This window comes from Tenrec ecaudatus, chromosome 12, assembly GCF_050624435.1.
Source record: "Tenrec ecaudatus isolate mTenEca1 chromosome 12, mTenEca1.hap1, whole genome shotgun sequence".
NCBI classification, from domain to species: domain Eukaryota; kingdom Metazoa; phylum Chordata; class Mammalia; order Afrosoricida; family Tenrecidae; genus Tenrec; species Tenrec ecaudatus.
In genome coordinates this window covers 15,349,558-15,375,667 of record NC_134541.1, presented here as the reverse complement: position 1 = coordinate 15,375,667, position 26,110 = coordinate 15,349,558, and the positions used below count along the sequence as shown (strand labels likewise).

At 52.2% G+C, this 26,110-nt stretch overlaps 1 protein-coding gene across 17 annotated transcripts in view; it reads right to left on the bottom strand.

Annotated features, from left to right (window-relative positions):
• ZMYND8 (zinc finger MYND-type containing 8) overlaps positions 1-26,110 on the bottom strand; it is a 112,692-nt gene that overhangs the window by 12,072 nt on the left and 74,510 nt on the right. For 13 of the 17 annotated variants that reach the window (XM_075528642.1, XM_075528648.1, XM_075528657.1 and 10 more), the window contains 5 exons: positions 16,385-16,534; positions 9,914-10,066; positions 7,158-7,667; positions 2,715-3,110; positions 785-975 (listed from right to left, as the gene is read on the bottom strand). In XM_075528642.1, the coding sequence (XP_075384757.1) occupies positions 785-975; positions 2,715-3,110; positions 7,158-7,667; positions 9,914-10,066; positions 16,385-16,534 (1,400 nt within the window). The remainder of the gene's footprint in view (positions 1-784; positions 976-2,714; positions 3,111-7,157; positions 7,668-9,913; positions 10,067-16,384; positions 16,535-26,110) is intronic. The other 4 variants (XM_075528655.1, XM_075528658.1, XM_075528656.1 and 1 more) reach the window with 1 other exon arrangement.

Below are 26,110 nucleotides of genomic sequence, written 5' to 3'. Positions count from 1 at the left end.
GCAGATCCGCAGAGTGCTCCCCCACTTTCCCATCTGTTGGTAGGAGCCCGGGCCAACTCCCTGGAGGGTGGGGTCCAAGAAGTGATTGCCAGGAGAAAAAGAAATGACTGCCGACCATATACCAGGCACCCCCTTAATCAGTCACGGGAAAGAAATCACCCACTTTCAATTCTCTCTTAACATAGCAGCTCTCTGGTGAGAACGTCTCCACTGGGCGCACTCGCCCTTGACGACAGGGAGACGGGACCTAGGTCAGCGGCTTGACAAGAAACAGCATCTGCTGAGATTCAATTCAACTGCGCCTACCACGTTCCTCATTTTGAACCAAGTCCATTTAAATAAAAATCGTTACGTCAATGCTCATTCAGAAGGGTAATGAGGGGTCTGCCCAGAACGGGGACCAGTTGGGCAGGGGATGGATCTGTGGGCTCCTGGGCACATGTGATCTGGGGCCGAACCGGGCACCGGCGCCTTAAGGAAGCCTGTCCTGAATGCCGGACCTCCATTCTGAAAGGTTAGTCGGCTTATGGAGTAATTCCATTCACACACAGACTTCAGGATCTAAGCCCTCTCTCAGGCAGAGAGACTTAGTCCCTCCTGGATGTCTCCGCTTATGCAGCCTGGACGCGGTGAAAGAATCCTATCTTCAAGACCCATCACCAAGAACAGGGTTCTCCCTCAGGAGGACACCCCAACCCTGCCAAGGTTATGGCCGGAAGGGCTCCCAGCAGGAAGCTGGCCTCTGATGTGGCGCTGGGAACCCGCCGGCCTCCCTGGCACTCACTTTGCTGGTGTACTTGGCGATATCTGCGGCGACGTCGGCGGAGGCGGTAGCAATGGGCAGATCAGCGTTGATGGAGGATGCCAGAGTGCTTGTGGACCCCGAGCTGGTGACCAGGGGCGATGACTGTGTGCTGGTCACCAGGGTGATGGTTGACGTGGACGGGCTCTGGGTGATCTCCTTCTGCTGGACAGCTGAAAAGCAAAGGGCTCTGGCTACCCCCACGGCTGCGGGCACACCGGGCCCAGCAATAAGCTACGAGGCGGGCAGGCGCCTCTCACAGAGAACCGGCAAGCCTTTGGGTACAAACTTCCCAACACCCTAGACCGAGAATTGTACCGGCAGCGGCTCCCTGTTCTTGCTCAGACCTATATTCCACCAGGGACGCCTCCTGATGTTTGTAGGGCACGGGACGAAGACTGGCACTGCCATCCCAATCCCAAACGCCCTGGATTCAGCTATGCCAGCCATACAAGGAAAGGTTAATCCAACTCGCAGCCAATGCAGCCTTACAATCCTGCAGACTCTTGCCCCTCCCCAGGCTTGCAGAGGTCGCCATGGGGCGGGGACCAAGATGTCACGGCCTATTCTGCTCCGAGGCTAAGGTGCTCACCCCACTATGCAAGAGATTCCGTCAAGGAGTTTGGCCTGTGAGGCTCTAGACATAGGCCTCCTCCTAGAGGGACTGAGATCCGTGTCCCCGCCAACATCGGCCCTGTGGGGGTGCTGAGCCAAACCAGGGGGGTGCTGCAGATTATGGGTTACAGCACTAACGTCTTTCATTGTCAGGGGGTGCAGAGTAAGTGTGAGATTGCCAGGGGAGCCAAACACCTTTGGAAGCCCAAGACCTAGATCAGTGCTCCGAAGCTAGCTGGACCAACCCGGAGCAGCAGAACTTGGCTTAAATCAGAGCCAGGCAGAGCCTCCTGTAGGGCCAGGAGGAACTCTTGATTCCACAAGGGCAACACGTGGACAGAGGCTGGCACATGGTGTGTCGGTGGTTAACCCCCGGCCAGCACGGCGACCTCTGCTTGCTCCCATGGTGTCCCCCTCTCCTCTTTCCAAAAGAAGACCCAGAGGCTCACTCACGCACACCAGGAAGCTTACACGAAGACCGCAGCTCTGCTTACAACAAGCAGGGGGGGAGGGGGAATCTGACCAAGAGCTCAGTGCCCACCAGCAGGGGAATTCCTTAAACAGCCCTAAATTACTACGCAGCAGTCCCAAAGGCTATGGTAGAGATCTACAGACTGGTACGGAGGCACCTTCAAAACATGCTGAGGCGTGGAAAAAAATCAGGTACCATATTTGTCTTAAAAAGGAGGGGGGTGTTGTTCCAGTAGTCAAATATACATGCATCTGTGCATAGCAGTTTCTAAGAGCATCCAATGAACTGACAGCAAACGGGTGTGTAATGAATGCGGGGAAATGAATGAGATGGGGCATTCAATAGGATAAAAAAATGGATGTCACTAGTTTGCCCTCATAGCGACCCTATAGGACAGGGTAGAAATGCCCCTGTGGGGTTCCCGAGACTTAACTCTTTATGGGAGGAGAAAGCCTCATCTTTCTCCTGTGGGGCGGCCAGTGGTTTCGAACTTCTGACCTTGCATCTATTGGCCCACCACACTACCAGGGTTTCCTTATAGTGTTGCTATGAGCTGGGATCAGACTGGATGACTGGGTGAGGTTTGAGGTCACCTACTTACAGGAGAAGAAACGCACGTGTCGTGCAGAACACCGGATAAACTTAAAAAGCACGGTGCAAGACACATTCTACAGAGCCATGCCACATGAATGCTTGAGGCTTTCTCATGGCCGGGAAACAAACAGGGAGGGGGACAAAAAAGAAAAAGGGGACAGTGGACTCTTCTCCTGTGGGTGTGGCCAAAAGGGAGCAGAGGCCACAGCGTTGGGAGGGGCGGCTCGGTACCTTTCACAGCCTGTCTGGTCTGATATCTCGTCCCCTGGGAAGACTGGGGCTGCGGCGGCGGCGGGCTCTGCGGCTGTGGCTGCGGCTGCGGCTGCTGCTGGCGCTGCATCTTCTGCATGTGCCACTTTTGGGAGGATGTTTGAAACTTACTTGAGGAGTTCCACACGACCCGCTGCACGGCCGGGGCAGTCTCCTTCGGTAAGAGTGGCCTCTGCTTTTTCACCGGGCTTCCCGTGGCGGTGGCGGCGGCAGCCGGGGCCGTGACCGTGGACGTCGTGCTGGTGGTGGCTGTGACACCAGCCGTGGGGGTTTGGGAGGAAGAGCGGGTGAGGACCGGCGTCTCGGGGGGAGACTGGCTGCCCGTTGCTGGAGTGGATGGCGGTGCTTTGCCCACGACTAAAGCCAACGCGTGAGAGAGACAAACAAAAAGAGCGGGTTTGACCCGGGACGCCCACAGAGTGACCTTCAGCAAGCTCTGGGAGAAGCCAACCAGCCAGGGCCAGACAGAGGGGACGATGGGATGCCCCTTCTCCCAGCGGACGCAGCATCAACAGCCCTTCTTGTTGTTGTGATCTGCTCACGTGGGAGGCCCAGATCAACGCCCAGTCCCTGCCCTCAAAACCAAACTCACTGCCCCAGGGAGTCAAAGTCAACTCAAGGCCAACTCACAGCCACCCTGCAGGACAAGGTAGAACTGCCCTGAGGGTTACTGAAACTCTTTATGGGAGCAGAGAGCCTTGTCTTTCTCCAAGGAGTGGCTAGTATGACCTTTGGCTGGCAGCCCGCTAACTAGTGGAAGAGGCAGATGAACGGAGGCTCTACAGAAAGGCCCTTGTAGCCAACAGTGAGAATTGAGTCCGATCTGGAGGAAGGGGAGTCCCTGAGAGATTCAGAGACAACCGGAGGCCAGGAACCCTGTAAATCAAGCATCCCAAAGACCCTAAGGTTCCCTAGACAACCTTAGGAGAAAATGGACAAAGGCCAGCAACAACCCGCCCCTTTCTTTCCCCACCTTCTGATCCCCTGGGGACTCAGTGGACAGACCACCAGAGCATGCCCCAGGGTCAGCTAGCTCTGCATATAATACCATTTATCTAGAAGGGACTGGGGATTAGGCTTCCCTTTCATATGGTAATCGAGTCTAAGATAAGGTGGTGGGTGGGTGGGTGAGAAAGACAGAGACAGATCAACCTAGTTTAAAAAAGAAAAGAAAAGAAGAGAGACCTGAGGAACTTGAATAACTGTCCAAAGGACTGTTTCCTTAAAGTTCAAGGCTTTGAAGGCAGTAGAAAAGGTTTCAACAGGCAAAGAATTAGGGGGAACTTGGGGTGCCCCAGGGCAGCTAGTGGGGAGGTTAGCAAGAGCCAGGAGCACTGATCAGCTTCCCTCCAAGTCTTAGAGCCATGGCTATCAACCTTTGACCCTTTCATACAGTTCCTCATGTGGTGGTTTCCCCCCACCACCATAAAATTATTTTCATTGCTACTTCATCACTGTCATTTTGCTACTGTTAGGAATCGGGTGACCCTTTCACAGGGTCATTCGACCCCCAAAGGGATTGCGACCCACAGGTTGAGAACTGCTGCCTTCGAGGGAAGGGCTACAGGGAGTGCTGGGTTTGGTTTTGTTTTTTTAAATAGGGAGGGTAGGGAGGGGATGGGATGATGCTATTATCACTTCCGGGGGTCCACGTGAAGCTTGATCCGAGGACGAGAGTACACAAGCGTGCAGGTTAGTGCTCTGGCTTGGGGGGGGGTGTTGTACCCCAACACCACCCACCGTCTGCTTGCATCTCTATCACCCTGGACAGGTGAGCAGGGTCCCTCTGGGAGCATTTTTGGGATGCAGAGAATAGAGTTGACTGATGGAGGTTTAGAAAATGTTCTCGGTTCTAGCTGTGAGAGATCTAGCAAACGTTGGGGGCTGGGAGGGCAGGGGAGCCTGCCCTGCAGGTGTCCCAGCCCATCCCAAGGGCAGCAGGCCTTGGCCTTCCCTTAGAGTATGCACAAGAGCCCTCAGCAGCTCTTCCCGGCCTCCTGATACTATGAGGTTGGGGGAAGTTCATTAATATTAGCGAGCTGAGGTTGGCTAACCATGAGGTCAGCAGTTCAAACCCACCAACTACCCGCTTTATGAGGCACTTTGATTCCATGAAGGTCTGCAACCCGACACTCTCTGGGGCACTTCTCCTCTGGCCTCGGGGAGCCAGGCTTGGTTTGGTTTTTGCTTGGCCTGTGTTGAGAGGATGGCTGCTAAGGGAAACAAGCGTGGTCTGAACTTGGCAGGAGAAGGATGGCAACCTTGGGAATCACGTAGGGCAGTTCTACTGTCCCACGGGGTCAACTGAGTCAGAATCTACTCCAGGGCAGGTTTGAGCAGAGGGCAACCCCAAGCAGGTCCAGCCCCTCATTGGCAAGACGAACAAAAAGCAGGTTTGCAGGCAGGTTACTGCCTGTGCCTGGGGCCCCCGTTCCCTGGAGCACACAGGTGAGTAACTGGGGAACCATTTAGACCTGACAGGTGATCTTTTGTAGGGAATGCTGATAGTTTATGAGTGAGAAAGAAGCAGGCTCTGGAAACCTCAAATTTTCTTAGAAATTCGGAGTGCCCCCTTAAGCACTTCTTACAGGAGGGGAGAAGACGGATTTCTTAAAGGGCTAGCGCCCCAAAACACAGCCTAGCAAAAGACCCTCCCGATTCCGTAGGCGAATGTGCAGGATAGCACTGATGAAACACATAACTCTCTTCTAGTTCTTTAATATTTCCTCCCCTTACTATTACGGTCTTACTTTTACCTCATCAATCCTGTTAGACCTGTGTATGTTCATTTGTATAATTAAGATGTATGATTCAGGAAATCGAAGATAAGCACTTCAGAAATGCTGACAGAATGATGATGCCCTGAAGGTATGGGAAGAGGGCGACGGTAACAATGACTGTCTAACCACACTCCAGGGGAATGAATAGTGGAAGAGATAACTGTGGGTGGTGCAAGGTAAGAGTTCTTGGGGGGCAGGGTGGGGGAGAGGGAGGATAAAGGGGAGCTGATACCAGAGTTCAAGACAAAAGACAATGTTTTGAAACTGATGGTGGCAGCAATGGTACCATTATGTTTGATCTGATTGAATTATGGACTGTTATATCTGTAAGAACTCCCAATAAAATGATTTTTTTTAAATGGCCCTACTAATAATGGCTGTCAATGTGGTGCACACAGAGAATTTTGAAGGAAAAAAATCCCCCTCCCTCCTCTTTGGAAAAGCATGGAAATGACTGAGGTTCCAGAGTGAGAGTCTCTGAAAATGGTCCGGGCTGAGAAGCCATCCTCCAGCAGCAGCAGCCTCTACTGAAGGGAACCCAGTGTCACCTCCCACCCTCGGAAATGCCCTTTGTACGAAGTCCCCTCTTCAAGGTCCAAACCACGACGAGGGGGGAGCTCTGGGCTTAAGGTTATTCCACCTTGCTCCAACCCCTGCCCCTCCAGGAGGGCAACTCTAACCAACAAGTATCTGGGAGTCAGATGCTCATGGGGGGGCCTCCTGGCATAATAATGCCCTGTAGCCATCAGCAGGAGGGCAAGCTCTACTTCCTAAAGAACGGGACTCCTTTGCGATTGGTGGAAAACATGAGCATCCAAGGACTGTGCCTTGGCTGCGAGGATGCTATGGGAGTTACATCATCTGGTGGCGATTTGAGAGGAGTGTGAGTAAAAGGGTGGAGTCTGGCCTGTCAATCAAGATATAACCAATGAGGCCTCTGTGTAGGCATGGCCTTCTCCTGAGATTTCTGGGAACCCCTCTAATTCCTCCTTGGAGGCAGGAGACAACACTTCTCCTCTCTCTCTCCTCACTCCCTGAGAGACACTGTATTGACAAGACACATGGGGCTATGCCCTGGGAGCTGGAGAAGCCACATGGACCTACCCTGATACAACCAGACCTGGGGAACTGGGGGAGGCGCATGGAGATCCTTGCCAGCACTGAGATGCTTACAACCCACTGGCCTGTGATCCTCCTGCATTCAGCATCATTGCATGTATTTTTATAGATTGGTATCAGACATATGGGCTAATATCGGATTTAAGGACTTGATCTGGACTGGGATATAAACCTCTTTCTCATATACATGTGAGTCTCCCTGAAATTGTTCCTCTAGTCTACCCGGACTAACACAGATGCTCAGAGCCGAAAATGTGCCTTGACCACTAGAAGTAACAGGCCAGGTTCTATAGGACTTCTTTTTCTACATCCAAAAGCAGTCACACTGGGTGGATGCCACGCAGCTAGCTTTGAAACTTGGTCAGGATCGGGAACTAGCCAGCTGCCTGCCCCGGAGGCCAGCTGCAGCTTCGCACTGAGAGCAGGGGGAGGGGGGCGCCTAACTGCAGAGCACACAAACCACGGTGAATGCTCCCCCAAACCCGAAACGGCTGCCATCACTTACCATCCTGCTTGGGAGACGGCTCTTTGGGCTCCTTCTTGTTTTTCCGACCCTCCCGCCCAGAATGGTCTTCTCCCAGGTCTATGACAAGTTCACTCTCAGAATCGGAGTCCAGGCCCAAATGCACCGTCGGGGAATCTGCCTCGTCTTTCCCCTTCAGCTTATCCTTGGGCGGCAGAGGGGAAGGTTTAGCTTTCTCTGGAAAATCCTTCTCGGGCTCCGGGCTGGCCTTTTCCTTGACCACCACCGGGTCTGGCTTCTCACTGGGGGGCGAGCAGCTCCTCAGCTCCTCCTTGACCTCCACCGGGTTGGTGGGCTTGGGCTTTTTTTTGCCGGCAGCTGGCTCTTTGTCCAAGGGACCGTCCTCTTTGTCGTCCGCGTCTTCGGGCTCGTTCTTGGACTTCTGCTCATCGTCACTGATGAACTCACTGTCGCTGCTGTCGGACTTCTCAGAGTCCTCCGAATCGCTGTGCTCCACGGCCGTGTAGACGTCTTCCGAGATTTCATTGATGCCTGCAAGCAAAAAGAAAACCCGAGCATGTGGCCTGGTCACCAAACACAGAGCAGGGGGAGGAAACAACACGTGGACACGGAAACCAGCACACAAAACATTTCACCCAGCCCGCACTCTGGCCTGGCGAGGCGGACGGCAAGCGCCAGTTAGCACCGACGACGCTGACAGGCGGAGCATGTTTGCCAAGGGTTTGGGCTATTAACGCTCAAAGACCAAGGTCGGACGTGGAAACCCGACCAGCTCATATTTTCGAGGTGTGCCACCCGAAATCTTTGCAAGCTTTGTAGCGATTAGGCTAGGGAGAGCCGTGGGGCACTGTCAGAAGAGCTGCTGCCAACGATCCATTTTACAGATTAGAAGAGACTCGGGGAAGCCACTAAGATACGGAGAAAAACGACAATGACAGGGGCGGGACTAGAACCCGGGGCTCCAACTAGCCACTGGGCGCTCCTCTTTACACTCACTCCCAAGGCAGCACCGTGGTGATGCAGGTGTCTGGGGCTTAAAGGCAATGGGAACGCTGCCCACACGATAGCTCTGACCAGCAGCAGCAGCCACCGTGCTGTGTTTAGGAAACACTAGCGTGGTGCAGAGAAACATTTTTGGTTGGTTGGTTGGTTGGTTGGCATTTTAATTTTGAATAGGATTCAAAGCGAAGCAGGATCTGGTCTCCTGGGTCACATTCCTGCAAGGCCACAGTGGCTGGAGCGGAGAGAGGTGCTGTTACCCCCCTGCAAGCCGGCACACACTCTCCAGGTGAGCTGGGGCCCAGCCCTGCCGCTTGCTCCCTCCAAGCATGCGGTTAAACCCACCCGACAGGGTCTGCACTGCGCTTCGTCCACCTCCATGGAGGCCAGAGGCAAGGGTCTGCCCATCACAGGGGTGGCAATACAGAAGGTGAGTGTCTCACACACATCCCAATGGGTGAGAGTCGATTACGAACCATGGGTTCACGTAACCCATCTAGGTTTCTCACCCCCAGGATGGGCTCGGCAAATAAAGAGTGTATCCTAAAACTTGGAAAGGGGTAACACCAACTACTCTGGTTAGTCTTCGTGCGAGGGAGTCCCCGGCACAGCTAAGGTGTGGGGTCCCCGTCCCGACCAACGGGCGCTGGAGGGAAGCTCACAAAGGCCTAAGAGGCTGGCGGTACACCAGGCAATTATATCTGCTTCCACCAGGGTTCAAAGGCTCAAGATATCAATTTATAAAAATTTACTATGATCTCTGGATCCAAGACCCTGTATGGCACCCAAAAAAGAAAAATACAGCCACATCCATGTGCTAGGCCAGCATTGAAATGTCTTGAGTTCAAATCCCAGCCCCTCCGTTTTCATTAGCTATGCGGCCCTAGGTGAGTGACTGCCGAGTCTGTTTCTTCATCTGCAAAATGGGAAGGACAAGGCACTGAGGCACAGCGTCGGGGGCAGGAGACAATGTTGGAATTCTCAGTCATACGTTTAAATAGCAAGGAGTTAGCCAGCAGCATGAAATGACCCAAGAGGGACATGTAGACAGCTTGCCACCTTTTATGGAGGCCACTCAATGTCCTCATGAAGCGGGCCACCTGACAAGGAATGCTCTGGTCTGGATGGCCTCCAAGGGCCCCTAGCGATGGCTCCTTTGTCATTCAATGGCCAGACTACCACCTCGGGGTAGTGGCATTCTAGAGCCAAGACCTAGGGCCTTGGAGAAGGCAAATCCTTAGGAATAAAATATCTGCTCTCCAAGAATTGTCAGCCGAGAGGGGGACAGATACACCCAATAAAGGAACGGTAGTGCTTTGGGGCAGTAAGCCCCAGGGGAGGCTGGCAGGGGAGGAAAGAATCAGGGGAGGCTTCCTGGAGGAGGCACGCCTGAGCTCAGCCTGGAGGAGGGGCGGGATCAGACAGGCAGTATAGGGAAGATGAAAAGGAGGTAACGGGTATAGCTGCGGGCAGGGTTAGGGATTTGGGGGGGACACACCTACCTACACACGCACGCACACACGCACGCACGCACGCACGCACGCACACTGCAGCAGCACTCTGCTCTGGTACCTTCTTACCACCTGTGCCCCTGGTTCTTATTCTCTCCTACAGAACAACCTCAAGGGGACTCGAAGGGCCAGTAAGCTAGACCCCGCATGGCCCCAATGGAACTAAAGTTTATGGAGCCAACGTGCGCAGGGGAGAGGACCTGCTAAAAGCAGCCAGGACTCCCCAGCGGCTCCACCCACCCAGGTGGCATGCCCAGAGACTGGTACCTAGCTGTGCTTTGCAGCTCTCGATCGTCTTGTCCAGATTGAGCTGGAACCGGCTGCGGATCTGCCGCTTCGGGGAGATGAGCTGGACGGGCTGGGTCTGCTGCTGGACGGACTCGCTCAGCTCCTTCAAATCCATCTCGGCTTTGCTGCGGTCTGGGAGACACCACCCAACCCTGTGAGACAGGCACTCGGAGGGGGGTCACCAACACCACCTCTCAGCACCCCACTTCCTGCTCGCAACCCAAAGCAAAAGAAAGAACTCCCTGCCCGTGAGTCCACACCGACCCTATAGGACAGGGCAGAACTGCCCCTTTGTGGGTGTCTGAGATTGGAACTCTTTCCTGGGAGTAGAAAACCCCGTCTTTCTCCCAAGGGGTGCCCGGTGGTTTCAAACCGAGACCCTTACAGGTAGTAGCTCAATCCAAAACCACTGTAGCAGCCGAGCGGAACGTGGACTCCAGATTAGGTGCATAACGAGGAAGTGTGTGTCATTTGTCCCAGTGGTTCAACATGAGAAGGCTCAAAGACTGGACAAAAAAAACCTTCTTGGCAGACCAGCTTGATAATCCCAATAACCACCAGGCTTGTTTCCAGAGTTCACCACATGCCGCCCCAGGCAGCCGGTTCCAAGGTCAGCCACAGCCTCACCAGAGAGCCTCCAAAGTCAGCGGTGACCGGGACAGTGGCCACCGCGGAATCAGCGGTCATCATGGGGTCCTTTCTTGCCACGCCTGGGCAGAGGGGGCTGTTCTCCCCACTTACCTCAGAGGCTGCGTCTCTCTCTCTCTTTATTGACCTAATCTTGGGACTCGGACTAGAAGGGGGTGGGAAATATCCAGTAGGATAGCCTTCCCAGCAGCCCGCTGTACAAGCAGACTCAATACATTCGTGGGGGGAAAACAGAGTGGGAGAGACACAATATCACCTGTCCAAGCCTTCACCCTGCCCATTATCTGACGGCACCCACTTGAGGAAAAGTGACTTTCCCTTGAACAGGTCATCCCCACCAGGTATGTCCAGGCCCGTCAGTCCCCACCCATCGGTCTCAGCCTGATAGATGAGCTGAGGCCGCACGACCACCATTCTGCGGAGGACTCCTCAGGTAACAAGGGACACTGTGTACGCGAGGGCTTCAGCGTGTGTGGGAATTCCCACTGGCTCTTCCATTCCACGTGTCCGTGAACTTTTGGAAGCCCCTTCCTCTCTCGAGTTCCTTTCTCAGCTCCTCGAAACCTGCTGTTGTGCTGCCCCTCCAAATCCAACGCACAGCACAGCGACAGGACAGGCCTGCGCTGGGAGCAGAGCCACTCATCCACCGGCGGAGCGAGCCGCTGGTGGATTTGAACCACCAACTCTCTGGTTGGCAGCCAAGCTCTTAACTGCTGTGCCACTAGGGCGCCTGCCTGCCTCCTTGGTTGTTGGTGGGTGCCGTGGACGCAGCTCGGACACCTGGCGGCTGTAGGGACAGCAACACAATGGCCCTGTGGATGAAACGCTAACACTGCCTGGGGGGCCTGCACTGTCCTCGCAGTGTCCGCGCCGCCACTGGGTCCATCCATCTGCCTACGGTGGCTAGGAGGCACAGAGAGCAATGAGTCTTGCCAGGTAGGGAGCACAGTCTTTCACCTTGTCACCCTCTGGCCTCCGCTCCCACTGACCCAGAGCAGAAAATGTGGGGCAACTGCCCCAGCCAGCCAACCCCAGGAAATAGGTCAGAAAGCCTGGGGCATCAAGACCAAAGGGCAATGTGGAGAAGCCACCTGAAGCCTGTTCCACCAGCGGTGAACCGGCTCTTCTGCCTTCCTCGCTCATCTCATCGTGACCTACCCCAAACCTGCCTCCTCGCACTCGGCCCCGGGGCACAGCCCGAGAGCTGGACGGGAAGAGCCAGTCAAAGCCTTCACTGTCTCCCTGTCTTCCCAGTCCTGCTCTGTGTTCCAGCAAGCTTCTCCCCTTCACACAGTGTGGGCACATTCTAATACATCCCCACACCTCAGCTAGCCAGAAGCAGCCCCCTAAGGCCCTCCTCAGCCCAGGGACAGGCTCCCAGCAGCAATGAAATTCTTGCTCCAGCTGGATTTTTATCACCCTAGTAATGTCCACACTACCTGGGTAAGAATAGGAAGGACCCGTTCCAGAAAGCACGCCCAGCAATCAGTGCCCCAGGAACATGCCAGAAATGGGTGCTCAAAGCAAACAGATGTGTTTCCCTCCTTGGGATCCTGGAAGGGCACCAGGAAAAGACGCCCTTGGGTCGATTAGTGCTTCCCTGGAGAACAAAGACTGCAGGCTTGCACACAGACAGCGGTGCACACACAGCCAACACAGAGCTAGAACCTGCAAACCAGCTAAAGAAAGAACCAAGCACAAAACCATCTACACCTGGCTCCAACTGCAACCGCCTGGAAGCAAATGAAGGAGCGGCCAGCAAGGGAGGGGAAGAGAGGAGCGTGGGCCAGCGAGGCAGGAAAGGCAAGAGACCGACTGAAGGAAGACGAAGAAGGAAGGCTTAAGGACTTAAACGGTCGAGTTGCAAGTCACTACCACTCAAAGAGGAAGGATATGAAGCCCGTCTTGTAATTTCCACTTTCTGAAATGAGGAAGCACCCACATTCCAGAAGGAAAAGGCAGCCCTTTCCGAGCATGATGTTGGAAGAGAAATCTAGGGAAACACTCACGCGAGGAGAGGCCTCGGAGTGCTGTATTCATCAATGTCCTTAACAAGCATCGTTGGGTGATTGGTTCCACACAGCAGCTGGTGAAAAACTCAATCTACGAAACCTGAGCTCCGCCAACCTTCCCTGTAAAGACCCGGGAGTCAGTATGGTAGCCCCTGTGGGTGGCTGAGGGGATTGGCTCCTCGGCAAAGCAGTCACAAAGGCTATGTAAACAAATAGGTGTGTTCCGATAAAACTTTATTTATGAAAACAAGGGAGGGGCCAGATTTGGCCCATAGGCTATGCATGAGGATCCTTATCATTGGCCCAGTAATTCCTCGCCTTGCCTGCACACTGAAATCATATGTATCAAACCAAGCCAGCTGTCACCAATCATCCTCTCCTGTGGAACAGCGGGTCTGTTGAGCTCAATAGGTGGCGGATAAATGAGGAGCAGCAGCACTTTTAGAAGGCACTGATGCTTGGGCCCATCCCCAGAGGTCTATTTAAATAACCTGGGGAAGGGTTAGTAATCAGGTCTTTAAAAGTCCCCCCCACCCACACCCCCAGGTTATTCTGATAGGCTAAGGTTTTGAACGCTTGTCCTAACCCAACCTTCTACTAAGTCAAGAAAATTTCTCACCATTTCCTGGTGGCGTGGCGGTTATGCAGTGGGCTGCTAACCACAAGGTCAGCGATTCAAAACTACTAACTGTTCCGAGGGAGAAGAACGAGGCTCTCTACTCCCATGACCAGTTACAGTCTTAGAAAACCACAGGGGCCGTGCTGCCTGCTGCATAGAGCTGCTGTGAATCAGAATCAACTCATTGGCAGGGAGATTGTTTGCACCAAGTTGAAAACCAAACTGTCATCAAGTTACTTCTGCCTGAGCCATAACGACCCCCTAGGACAGGGCAGAATTGCCCCTGTGGGTTTTGAGCTTTTAAGTTTATGGGAGTAGAAAGCCTCATTTTCCTCCTGAGGAGGGACTGGTGGTTTTGAACTATTGACCCTGCAGTTAACAGTGCAACAAATCACCAAAAGTGACACAGGTCTTGCCAAAATACCCTAGTTACATGTGTGTTTGCATACATGTCTCAAACAAATGCAGCCACTGAACCTGTCGCCAAGAGGAAGACAAGAAGGCAAAGGATCTCATTTTATTAAGATTTCTCTGGTCGATATGATCCCACTAAGTGTCTTCTAACAAGATACTAACCAGAGGAGGTAGGCTGGGATGAGGTCCCCAGAGCGGACCTTCGGGAACCTCGGTCAAACCTAGTTCTGTCTCACAGGCAGCGGCGGTCCACTGGCCTCCCCTCCGCAAAGAGAAAGGAAGAAAACATTTGTTCTCACTCAGCTCCTAGCGATTATCAGGCCTTCGCCCCGGCCCCGACCCCCGCCCTTTCTGAACTCCAGAATCCACCCTGGCTGTCAGCATCCTGAACTTTTCAGCTGGTAGCAAGCCGGCTTAGGCTCCAGATGGAAAATTGGAGATGAAAAAAATGACCCAGGCTGGCGAGAGGGGACCTGACCTAATGTTTCTAGAGAGAGAAATCCGAAGCCTCTCTTTAGAGGCAATTGGATAATCTCAAAATGACAAGCCCGTGGGGCCTCGGCCACAGCCAGCGCACTCCGGGAACTGATGCTCCAGGAGTGCATGGTGGCGGGTGCACAGAGGCAGCCCCACAGTCCAAGCTCCCAGCGAGAGGCCACAGGCGGAGATCAGTGACAGCTCACCTGCCGGGGGAAGGCGCGACAGCGGCCCGAGCGGGAAGCCTCTGGTTGAGAGAGGACAGCAATTTAAGAAGCATGTGAGGAGAGGAGGGTGTGGGGGCAGACGAGAGGGCTGCCTTCACAAAGCTCCCGGTAAAGTCCTGTCTTCTTAATCCCATCTTTCTATGCACTTCTGGAAGCGCCCTCACGAATGCCTAACTGTGTGTGGGGATTGGGGGGGCGGGGGCGGGTATTTCAACCCGTTGGCACTACTGACATGGGGGGAGTCACTCTCTGGTGGGGATCATCCTGTGCACTGGAAGACTGCGGCCTTCACCCGGCAGGTGCCAGCAGCACCCAGTCTCTATTATAATAAAAATGCCTCCACACATTACTCAATATCCCCTCCAGAGGCCAAGAGCCCCGAATGTTGAAACCGCTGGTATTTACCTCTAAGAGGTCTCCAAGAAGAGACAGGGGGAACACCAGTGGTCAGCTGGGGGCAGGGTGCAAACAGAGGAGCACAAGATCACGAAAGAGCTTCTGTACTTTGAAATCGGGTGTGCGTTATCTGAAAACCCAAATATATCTTTAAAAGATGAAGACAAGCTATTGGTTTTCAGTTGGGGGGGGGGGCGCGGTGGTATTTCTTTGCTCAGAAGCTACAGGCAAGTGTCATGGACAGGCTGCGCGGGTTCACAAAATCGCACCCCACCCCACCCCCCACTGAAGAGAATGCTATCAGGTAGTGAGGGGCCCAAACCAAAAACACCCAAACTCACTGCCGTCTGGTGAATTCAGGGGAAGGTCGCACTGCCCCTGTGTGCTTCCCAGGCTCTAACTCTTTCCAGCAGTACAGGGCTCGTGCACACTTGGAGCTAGCTGGTGGCTTCGAACAGCTGACCTTAGGGGTTAACCGCCCAACACATAACCACTATGCATCGGGGCTCCTGCAAGCGGCCCCGGCAGGTGCTCTCTGTCATGGAAGACCCAGCCAGGCTCTCCCCGCCTCGTGGCCGTGTGCTCTGCATGGAAGCAATGAGCCAGCCAGACCCCGGGCCCCAGGTGTGACGGCTTCCCACGGTGCTGTGGCCATCTTCCACTGCCTGTTTTGTTACCTGGGGCACGGCTGAAGTGCGGGGTTTGTTCAATCCAAGTAAACACCCCAGATTCCCAGGGAGCGCAGGCAGGAGGCTCGAGGAAGACAAGAATCCGGTCTTCTCACCTCTCACAGACGCATCCGTACGGATGACTTACGTATTGACGACCACAGGGCTGCAGAGCGTGAGCAAATACCCGGCACCAAGGCGGACGCACCCCCAACCCAACCCAACCCAACCCGCGGGAGAGGCGACCCTCCACCCAGGCAGGGTCCTGGGCAGCCAGTGTGCAGGCCACGACCGGGCCTCCTCGCAGACACTCATCCCGACCCCGAGTCCTTCACTCAGACTCCTGAGTGACCAACTCACATCCCATGGCCTGGATTTTGGTGTTTCTCTCGCTTGTGTTTTAAGTTCTATTTGCCCAAGTAAGACTCTGTTTGGGTCTGCTTTTCAATGACTAAGCACCAACTTTGAAAAAGCAGGCGCTTCGGCAACGTCCGGACCCTCCCTTGTCCTGCCTACTGCCGCCTCTTGGGGGACGATCAGCCATCACACACGGGAGGCCCGAGGAGTCAAGAGTCCCAGTGCGGCCCTGCTGGTGGCATTTCCCATCTGGGCATCCTGGAGAGAGGCCAAACATTGGCGCTTGGTGGGCCTGGTGGGCCTGGTCCCCGTCCCCCCCCAGGACAAGCAGAAACCTCCTGCCACTCACCGGACCTCTCCACGTGGGTCTCCCACACGGCAATCCTGTAGGTTCTCAAACTGACACCCCTCGCCCACAACAACCCACCCAGTCGCTAAAGCAATACTGTCGGCTCCGCCCTCCAAACACATCCAGCCCCTTCAAAGTCCCACCTGACTTCTAGTCCCACCTGACTGCGCGTCCGGCTCCACGAGCTAAAGATCGATAACCGCACCTGAAGAGAGGGACCATCACAACGCCCCAAGTACCCGAAAGTTACCGCAGAGAGGGATTTGCAAAGATTCCAACTGACCCAGGTTCAGGTTCAGGATGCTGCCGGTGGTGGACGTGGTGGGCGTTTTCTCCGTTTTCGTTGTGACTGGCGCTGCCGCTTGGGCTGAGAAGGGCCTCGGGCTGCCAGATAAACTCCCTGCTTGGCCCGTCTTGGTAGAGGCCGGAGAAGCTGAAAAAAAGAAGTCATTGTTAAAAGACAGACAAACAAAAGAAATGTTAAGTGTGGGCTAAGGGGAGAAGGGAGAAGTTGGGAAATTGTACTAGGTTTCCACAAGGCCAACAGAGCCCCATAAGAAGGGGGGAAAGAAGGAAAGGCTAACCAATTATTTTCAGCAAAGGGCTTTAATCCAACCTTAAACCGTTAAAGCCACAGAGGAGACGACCGCCCGGGCCCGTCTAGTCAACACAAGCCCTAAGACAAATCAGCTAAGCTGCCTCCGAAATTGGTTTGGCCCTTTCATGGTGTAAACTCTCAAATAGCAATTCCACCAGCCGCCGCCACGTCCAGATGCCCAGACTGGGAGCCAGGCTAACCAATGGCATCTCATCCGTTTGTGCAAAGACACAGGCCCTGGCTCACACCCAGGGCCCTGCACCTGCCTGGAACCAACTTGACCCCTTGGGAAAGCGCTGGGTTCCCATTTCAAAGGCCCATTCGCTTCTTGTTCTCGCAGCTGAGCCGAAGGCAAAGGGGCAGCAGATGGAGCGAGGGGGAAGTTGGTGAGCTGCCTCTGCTCCCTCGGAGCACACCTGTGCCCGGGGCGTTTCCAAACCTCTTAGAACTCGTCTACACACGGCCTCGGGAGGCAGGGGGAGCCCGGGGAACACAGGTGAACGTGCTCGGCCGCTCATCAACAGGTGTGCCCCTGTGACACCACGGATTTTTTTCCATAGGATGTCCGTTCGCATGAGCCCAGGAGGGCCTTCTAAGACCCTCTGTATCCTCCCATTTGCCTCCCCCAGCTCAGCTTCACCAACCAGGCTTTCCGGTCAACTCCTTCCTCCTCGGCTGACTGACACACACACACACACACACACACACACACACACACACACCACCTCCCACCCCCGACCCCTCCACCTTGACCAAGGGTTCCCAGGGGTGAAGGGGAAAAAGGGGACATTGAGTTTATGTCATGGTGATAGAATTTGGAAAAGGATATCAATGATGGTTGCACAAGAAGAGTCTAATCCATGTCACTGAATCATACAAGAAGTTGGGTAAATGGGGAATATGCTGTTGAGTATATTTGTGCCACAATGAGGAAAAAAAATAACTGCACGATTAACTAGGGCTGCAAGGAAGAAGAATATGATCTAGATTTAACTACGGTGACAATCGTACAGAGCTTCTTGACATGGCTGGATCAGTGAACTGCAAGACATGTGCATAAAGTCTAATAAAAAGTAAAAAGAAAGGGGGTCTTGACAGACGTAATACAGTTAGCATGAGTCACACTGAATCCGGATGGGTCCGAAGTCAGTATGACTGGTGTCCTGTGAGACCAGAGGAATTGGACAGACACACACTGGGAAACCAGTCTGGCAGTGATGGACGCAAAGGTTCATGGGAAGCGTCTACAAACGGAGACTGCAGGCAACCACCCACCCTACTGGTGAGCAGTGACACAGAACCAACCAACCACCCCCCACACACCTTGTCCAGGATCCAGCACCCTGAGAGAATACTTTTCTAATGCTCTGAGTGACCAAGGTTGTGCGAATGTGTTGGCAGACCCCTAGGACCCTGGTGGTGCGGTGCCTTAGCCCTTGGCGGCTAAGGGGAAAGGTGGCAAGTTTGAACTCACTGGCCACTCCCGTGGGAGCACGCGGAAGCGATCTGCTTGCGCAGAAATCACAGCCTTGGGAACATTACAGGGAAGCTCCATTCTGTCCTACAGGGTTGCTTAGAGTTTTAATTGGCTCAATGGCGTGGATTTGTTTGTTTGTTTGTTTGTTTGTTTGGGGGGTGGTTCTTAAAGTAAGTCTAAACAGAGAGAAACCTAGATTCAAGTATGGACTTGAGAGGCAGGCACCTTGGGCTCAAATCCCAAAGCTATTGCACCTTTGCTGTGTAACCCTGGGCCGAGGCCCTGCACCATTTTAGGGGAAAGCATACACTCAAGAGCCAATGGTAAGGAAGGAATTAGTCCAAGTAGCAGCAAAGGCATTGGGCCAAAGCAAGTCTCCAGCAACTATCAGAATACAACGTGAGAGGTGCCAACCAGTGGATACAACACTCAGAGTGCTCCAAGACCTGTCCCTGAGAGCTGGAAAACAGCCACCTGGCCAATTGGAAGAGAGTCATATTAGTGATTGAAGACAATGAAGAAATTAGCAAACAAGATGTCAGCGGTACCATGATAGCATCAATTCCTTTTGACACAGTGAGATTTCCTGCAGGACTCACTGTTCCACCTGCAGACTCCTTCAATAGAAGAGCTCCCCCGTCTGACTCTTTCTTCAGGTCTTCTTTCCACGTGTGAAATGATGACTGTATTCTTCCTTCCTGGTGTCTAACGCCAGGTCTCTGCACATTCTAACATTTGACTCTCTTCCCTCCAGCCACCCTTGAAATACACATATGCTCAGTAGTTTTCCATCATTTCTTCCACTCTAAGCGATTCAACGGTCTAAAGCAAGTCTCCTCTGACATCCATTTCAGTCTTTCTTTGCTTGCTCCCTCCTTAACGACCTGTTCCTTTCTTCGTCTATACAGTTCCTTTGATGTCCCACAACCCGTCTGGTGTTCGCTCATGAGCATACAAAGCATCAAGTCTCCTTTGGGCGTGATCTTTAAATGCAGGGAGGGCGCACTAAGCTTGTATTGTGGCTCTGGTGGGCGTGTTTTTCTTCAGTGTCCACATACAAGCAAACGACGCTCCCTTCCACAGCTGGCTCCAGTGATGGCCCTGGGCCTCTCCAGAGCCTCTTTCCACAGGTGTGGTCGATCTGATTCCACGTGTACAGTCACCATTATGTTGCTGAATAAAGGGTTTGCAATGAGGAAGTTCTCACAAGATTCCATCATTCAAACTCCAGAAGGGTTTCTGTCACCAAGGCCATGTTTGCCAGCTATACATCTTCTTTCTGATTCCAGTCACCACGTGGTATCTATGGATCTGCGATGCCTTTCAGCCTGCAGAAGTTGTTGAGGACCTTGAGTGTCTTCATCTCTGGCATTAGCAGTTCGTGTGTAAATCTGACTGACAGTTGTACTACCTGGTTGGTAATGCAACACTTTCTTGTCATATTCTAACAATAATTGATCCCATTCCTCTTCAATATTTCCTTCAAGTGGGTCTACTTGATATGATTCCCCAACTGAAAAGGTCAATCAATCGCAGTCGATTTCAGAGCAACCAAGCCTAGAGTTGTCGATCTTCATCACTCCTTTACCTTCTCGGCCACGTCCAATTTCTCTAGATTCATACTTTGTATATTCCACATGACAATTGTTCATGGATGCGGCTGTTTCTGCTCATTTTGAGTCCGGTACACCGGGAAGTGAAGCTCCTGGAAGCTTCGCTCCATCCGGGTCGACTTTACATTGAGGAGGTAGCTTTTCCTCAGACATTGTTACCTTTCAGTCAGAGCAGCTCGTCAGCAACCTATCAGACAATGCTCCGCTGCTATTTGTAAGGTTGTCATTAGCCTTTTATCTGTTTTAGTTTTGGATCGCGCCTCCTATTCTGAAAGCCCTCTTAAACCCTGTCCACCATGGGGAACCCTGCTGGTATTTGAAAGACTAGTGGAACAGAAATGCCCGCAGCACAGGATCATGCAAGCCACCAGGGGGACATGCAGCAAGACCGCCACAGAAAGAGCTAAAAGCAGTATCTAATTCCACAGGTTGTTTGGAGGCCTTAATGAATAAATCAGGCAATCAACACACAGTGCCTGGCATCGATTGACTACTCTGCTATCGTTTGCTCAGAGAGTGGTGTTTTCCAATAGCCTCTAGAACTGAGTCCCTCATCTAAACAGTAGCTGTAAATCAGGGACACTGGGGCACATTCAGCAATCCCTGGAGGCATTTCCGATCGTCACAACTGGTGCCACCAACATCCAGTGGGTAGACCCCAGAGATGCTGCCCACCACCTACAATGCACAGAGGGCCCCTCGCATGTCTCTGACCCAGAGTCCCAACAGGAATGAAGTGAAGAAAAGCTAAACATGGAAATGATACGGGTATTACTCAGGAATCCCTCTTCCTCATCTGCAAATCAGGAGAGACGGGATGAGATCAGATAATCCATGCCAACTGGTTTTCAGCAAGTGCTCAATAAAATAGGGGGATTTTTTGGTTAAGAAGAACTAGGATGATCTACTAAAGTAGAATGCAGTCGTGGTTAAGCACCGGGACAGAACAGACTCTCAGTTTGGCTGTGACGGTTCCTCCACCGAGGTGACGTGGCCTGCATGTTGCTGCCATCCTGGAAGCCACGCCACCGAAATACCAGGAGCCTCCCGCACGGGGGGGGGGGGGGAGGGGGAGAGACAGGTTTCAGTGGAGCTTCCTAGTAAGGCAGTTCTCAACCTGTGGGTCACGACCCCCGGGGGGGGATTCAAACAACCCTTTCACAGGGGTAGCCTTAGACCATTGGAAAACACCTATCTTCGATGGTCTTAGGAACTGCGACATCACTCCTCTCTCCGTCTCTAGGAGGGTCCACCCACGTGCAGACTGGCTGATCTGGTTTAGAAACTATCTCAACCTTCGCACTGCTGAAGGCTTTTTACGCATACTGTCGCGAAATGTAGCAATGTCTTTTACTGCTGTTACATTAAGACTGTTACCCATGCTGTACCATGCCTCAAGGCAAAATTTCGGTTATTTGTCATTAGAAATAAGGTTTTCACAATATAGAATTACATGTTGTTTTTTGTGATTCATCACTAGGCTTTCTGGATGTTCACTTTGTGTCAATGCAAATACATCCTGCCTATCAGATATTTACATGACGATTCAAAACGGCAGCAAAATTACGGTGATGAAGTAGCAACGGAAATAAGTTTATGGTTGGGGGTCACCACATGAGGAACTGTGTGAAAGGGTCCCGGCATGACAGAGGTGAGAACTACTGGTCTAGGAAGAAAGGCCTGGTGATCTACTTTCCAAAAAAGGGGCTGAAGAAAACATCCTAAGTCCGAGTCGCATGCTTCGGACATGCTAGCAAGAGTTACCAGAGAGGACATACATCATGTGCGGTGAGGGCCAAAGGTGAGGAAGCCCCTGGATCAGACAGACAGACAGACAGACAGGCAGAGGCGATCTGGAAACCACCAGGTATTCTGTGGGGCTAAGACGAGTCCTTTCTACTCCCCCAAAAAGTGAGTCTCAGAACCCCCGGACAGTCCTACCCGGTCCGCTCGGGTCCATGGAGAGTCGGCATCCTCTCGATGGCAGTGAGTTTGGTTTCGGAGAGGAGCAAGGTGAGACGGCCAAAGCTCCTCTAAAAGGTGAAAATCTCAGAAACCCACGGGACGGCCCCACCCTGTCCTACAAGGCCACTGCGAGTTGGAAACGACTCAGCGGCGGCGAATTTTTGAAAACGGAAACCAGTAGAATTGAATTGCTTCCTAAACCAAGAGGCGAGCATGAAGACAAGGGCATTTCGATAGCGAAAGAAATTGTTAGTGTGCACCTTCTTAAAAATCCATTCATCAAAAAAAAAAAAAATCCATTCATCCCTGTGCCCAGTCCCCAAGGAATGTGCAGGAAGTCCAAACATTCCTGTAATGTATTTCGCATGGAGATTAAACGCGGAGATTTCTTTTTATTATTATGAACAGTCTCTTAAAGAAGCCATCCAGCAAGGCAAGCAGGCAGGAATGCCTTCTCATGCCTCTAGAGCCCGGCTAGAGACTCGGTGGACGTGTTAACAAGGAGGCCCAACCCTAAGTGGTCGGAGAAGGATGAGAACCAAAAACCCAAAGATGCTGTCGCACATAGAACCGGGTCAAGTGAGTCTCCCTTCCCTGCCTGAGAGGGCAAGTCTCAAAAGCAGAAAAAGAGCATTTCACTACAATAGGATCCATAATAGCCAGAGCTAAGAGACGGCTTATACAGCTCAATTAAGGGGCGGCTGCCTAAATGACTTCTTGTGTACATGCCAGGCTCCTCCGAGCAGGAAAGTAGAACCAGTACAGTAGAACCGTGTCCGGGATGGCCCCCTTGTTTCCTAAAACGCAAACATATTTGAGTAGATAGGGATCTATTGTTTTCTAAAATCATTATTGTATAAACTTAATAGTGGTACACTTTCAGGAAAAACTAGAGTGAGTGTAGGCAGAACCTTTTCTATTTTATGGTTGGGGGGGGGGTTGTGTGTCACTGTGTGTGTTTGTCGCTGTGAGCTTGGTTTGGTTTTCGGAGCCCTGGTGGTACAGCGGGTTAAACGATAGGCTGGTCAGGTATGTGAAGCTGCTGCACAGATTTAGCTTCAGACACTCTGTGGGTACCGCGGGGTCACGAGGACGCACACCTACTCAATGCACTGGCCAAGTTCATTGCCAACTCCCAGTGGCCCTATAAGGCAGGGAAGAAATACTCCTGCGGGTTTCCTGAGACTGTGAGGCTTTACTGGAACAAAGCCTCATTTTTTTTTCCCTCTCTAGTGAAAGGCAGTAGGTTTGGGCGTCAGAAGTATACCAAGAACCCAGGAGGCTCCGTTAAACACACACCTGGTACCCGAGAGGCTGGCAGTCGGAACCCACTCAGACTGCAGGTGGGCACCCTGGCTCTTGGCTTCCACACCAATGACAGTGTCGGTTCTACTGCCACAACTTGACGACGCCTAACGACGACCAAAGAAATGCAGTTATAGATCATGTTGTCTTTCTATTTTTACTACATTTTTTGGGGTGGGAGTGGGGGGAGATCTTTGGAAACAAGTGCAAGATGTCTTTGTTACCAAGGAAAGATGCAAACGGAGGAGGAATGCCAACTTCACAAGCCTCTAGTGAAGTATGATGGCTCTGTGCTGGGTAGCGGTTACTCTGGCCTGGCAGGGGGCCGCCCAGACACGCGTGCCAGCCTGCTGGGCGATCCAAGTGCCTGGGACTCAGACAAAGGAGGTGGCTGCGCAAATGCGCCACCGAGCTGCACGCTGTATATAAACACGGCTCATTGTGGGTTGGCATGACTTTCATTTAAGTTACAATAGGAAAAGTCAGGCACATACAAGGACGTAGTACATCCACACACAGAGAGATTATCTCCATGAAGAAAAGAGATCCAGCCCATCAGGCCAAAGCCCCCCCCCCCCCCCCAGCTTCAGCCCAGTGGCTCACAACTCACTCCCAGCGGCCTCCGGTGGGAGAGACTGAAAGCACACCCATCACCTCTCCCAAAGGCCCTGGGTGACTGCACACCTGGGGATCCTCGGGTGCTGGTGAGGCTTCTCACACCCGAAGGTCCACTCACACCCGTGGTTTCTCCTGCTGACCCGGGCTTATCTCGAAGCCCTGTGTTCAGAAGTCACGGCTTCCTGTCAGGAGGGGGAGCGCTTTCAAAATCATGACACCCCGATGCCTGGCGGAACTTTCCAAACACTCTCCCAAAACTGCTCACGTTCTACTTTAATTAGCAAGAAGAAATCAGGCAGTCTTTAACATTTTGAACCATTCAGAACTCCCCCAGCTTCCCTATAACTGCGGACAACCTGCCATATTTGAAGCGAGGATTCCCCTTCCTCTTGCTTCCAAGAATAAATCCCTGGTGCCTTTTCCGAGTTTGTCCTCTGGAGGCTTCCCTGGAGCCTAGGTTTCTACTGACAGTCAACTTACAGGCAACCAACGCGCCTCGAAAATTCGTCCAGCCTCAACACTACAATCCAAAGGTTGAGGGCAGGGGTGGGTTGGGTTAGTATAAAACAGAGAATCAAAATCTCAATAGAATGGAGACTTCTTGGAGTCCTAGAGGCTGGGGAAATCTCCAATAGAATGGCCCTGAGGTAATCGTTTCTTTTTTTATTGAACATTTTATTGAGAGCTCTTACAGCTTTTGTAACAATCCACGCAACAATTGTTTCAAGCATATTTGTACAGATGTTGCCATCATTGTTTTCTAGACATTTACTTTCTCACTGAGCCCTTGGTATCAGCTCCTCTTTTCCCCTCCCCATTACCTCCCACCCCACCCTCAAGGCCCCTTGATAAATTATAAATTATTTTCATATCTTACACCAACCACTACCTACCTTCCCCCACGGTTTCTGTTGTTCATCCCCCCTGGGGGTGGGGATGGGAGGGGGGCGCAGTTATGTATGGATCATCACAATCGGTTCCCCCTTCCTCCCGTCCTCTCCCCACTTTGGCCCTGTCCTCCTGGTATCGCTACTCCCATTCCTGTTCATGGACTTTGTGTGTTGTGAGGTCTTATATCTTATGTGTACCTGTGCACATGCTCCGGTCTAGTCCCCAGTGAAAGGCAGGACTGGGGTCATGAAAATGGGGATTGCGGAAACTTGAAGGAATCAGGACTATTGTGTGTTTCATCGGTGCTTTACTGCACCCTGATTGACTCATTCCTTCCGTGACTCCTCTGTGAGCGGATGTCCCATTGTCAACAGATGGGCTTCGGGTCTCTTGTTAAGTTTATTTTGGGTCTTCTGATACCCGTTTCCTGATGCTGTGGACACCCCATCATAGCAGACTGCTATGCTTCTTCCATGTGGGTTTACTGCTTCTCTGCTAGATGGCCACTTGTTTAACATCAAGCCATTAAGACCCCAGACACTCTATTTTTTATGCACCCACGCTGTCTTCAGTGATCATGCCGGGAAGTTGAGTATCACACAATGTCAGGTTGTAAGAACAAAGTGTTCTTGCATTGTGGGAGGGCATGTGCAGAGGCCCAAAGTCTATTGACACCTCAGTGTATTGCCATATAAATATATGTACATGGGACAATACCTCTATTTTTATGAGTGAATGTATTAGCATATGTACACACCTACACGTATAACTCTAGCCATAGCTTTGCTTCCAAGATCTTTCCTGTTTCCTTCCTCCTGCCCCACCATCACGCTAGCCCTTCTTCTGCCTTAGTAACTCCTCAGCTACACTGCTGTGGCTCGAACACCCCAGCATCTCTACATCCTTGCTGTTGATTTTAATTCCCTAGTTGTTCCCTGTCTGTGGCTTTTGCTCACCATGAGATCATCTTTAAAATGGAAACCGTAAACCAAAGCTATTTCCCAAAGCCTTCTTTGAACCCAAACCAGCTTATTTTAATTAGTAAAACATATCTACCGGAGCATTTGTGCTCGTTGAACGAATTTACCTGTGTGTGATCAAATAGACATAGCAGCGCCTCAAAAGTTTGGAATGGGAAGATTAAGGCTCTGGGAGTTTGAGGGGAAAGTTGTGGGATAATGTGGATTAGAAGGGTGGGACTGAAGAGTCACTGAACTGCTGAAGAGATTGTTGAAATGGTACCTGGTTGGCTATGTAAAAGTACTTGCACATAAATTTTAAAAAAATCAATGTATCAAATTTCCTGTGTATTATTTCAATGATGTCAAATTTTCCTCTCCAAGAATTGCTTTTCGAAATCCAGTCACTCACCTACCACCCTCAGTTCCGCCCTGCTCATGGACGGCTCCTACAACTATGAACAAGTCAAGTGCATACACTGACCTCAAGCTGTTATATTGTTGCTTTTTAAAACTCAAACACAAATACTATTGCTGCAAACCTTCTTCTGTACATACTGAGAAGAAATGAAAACTTCGTATG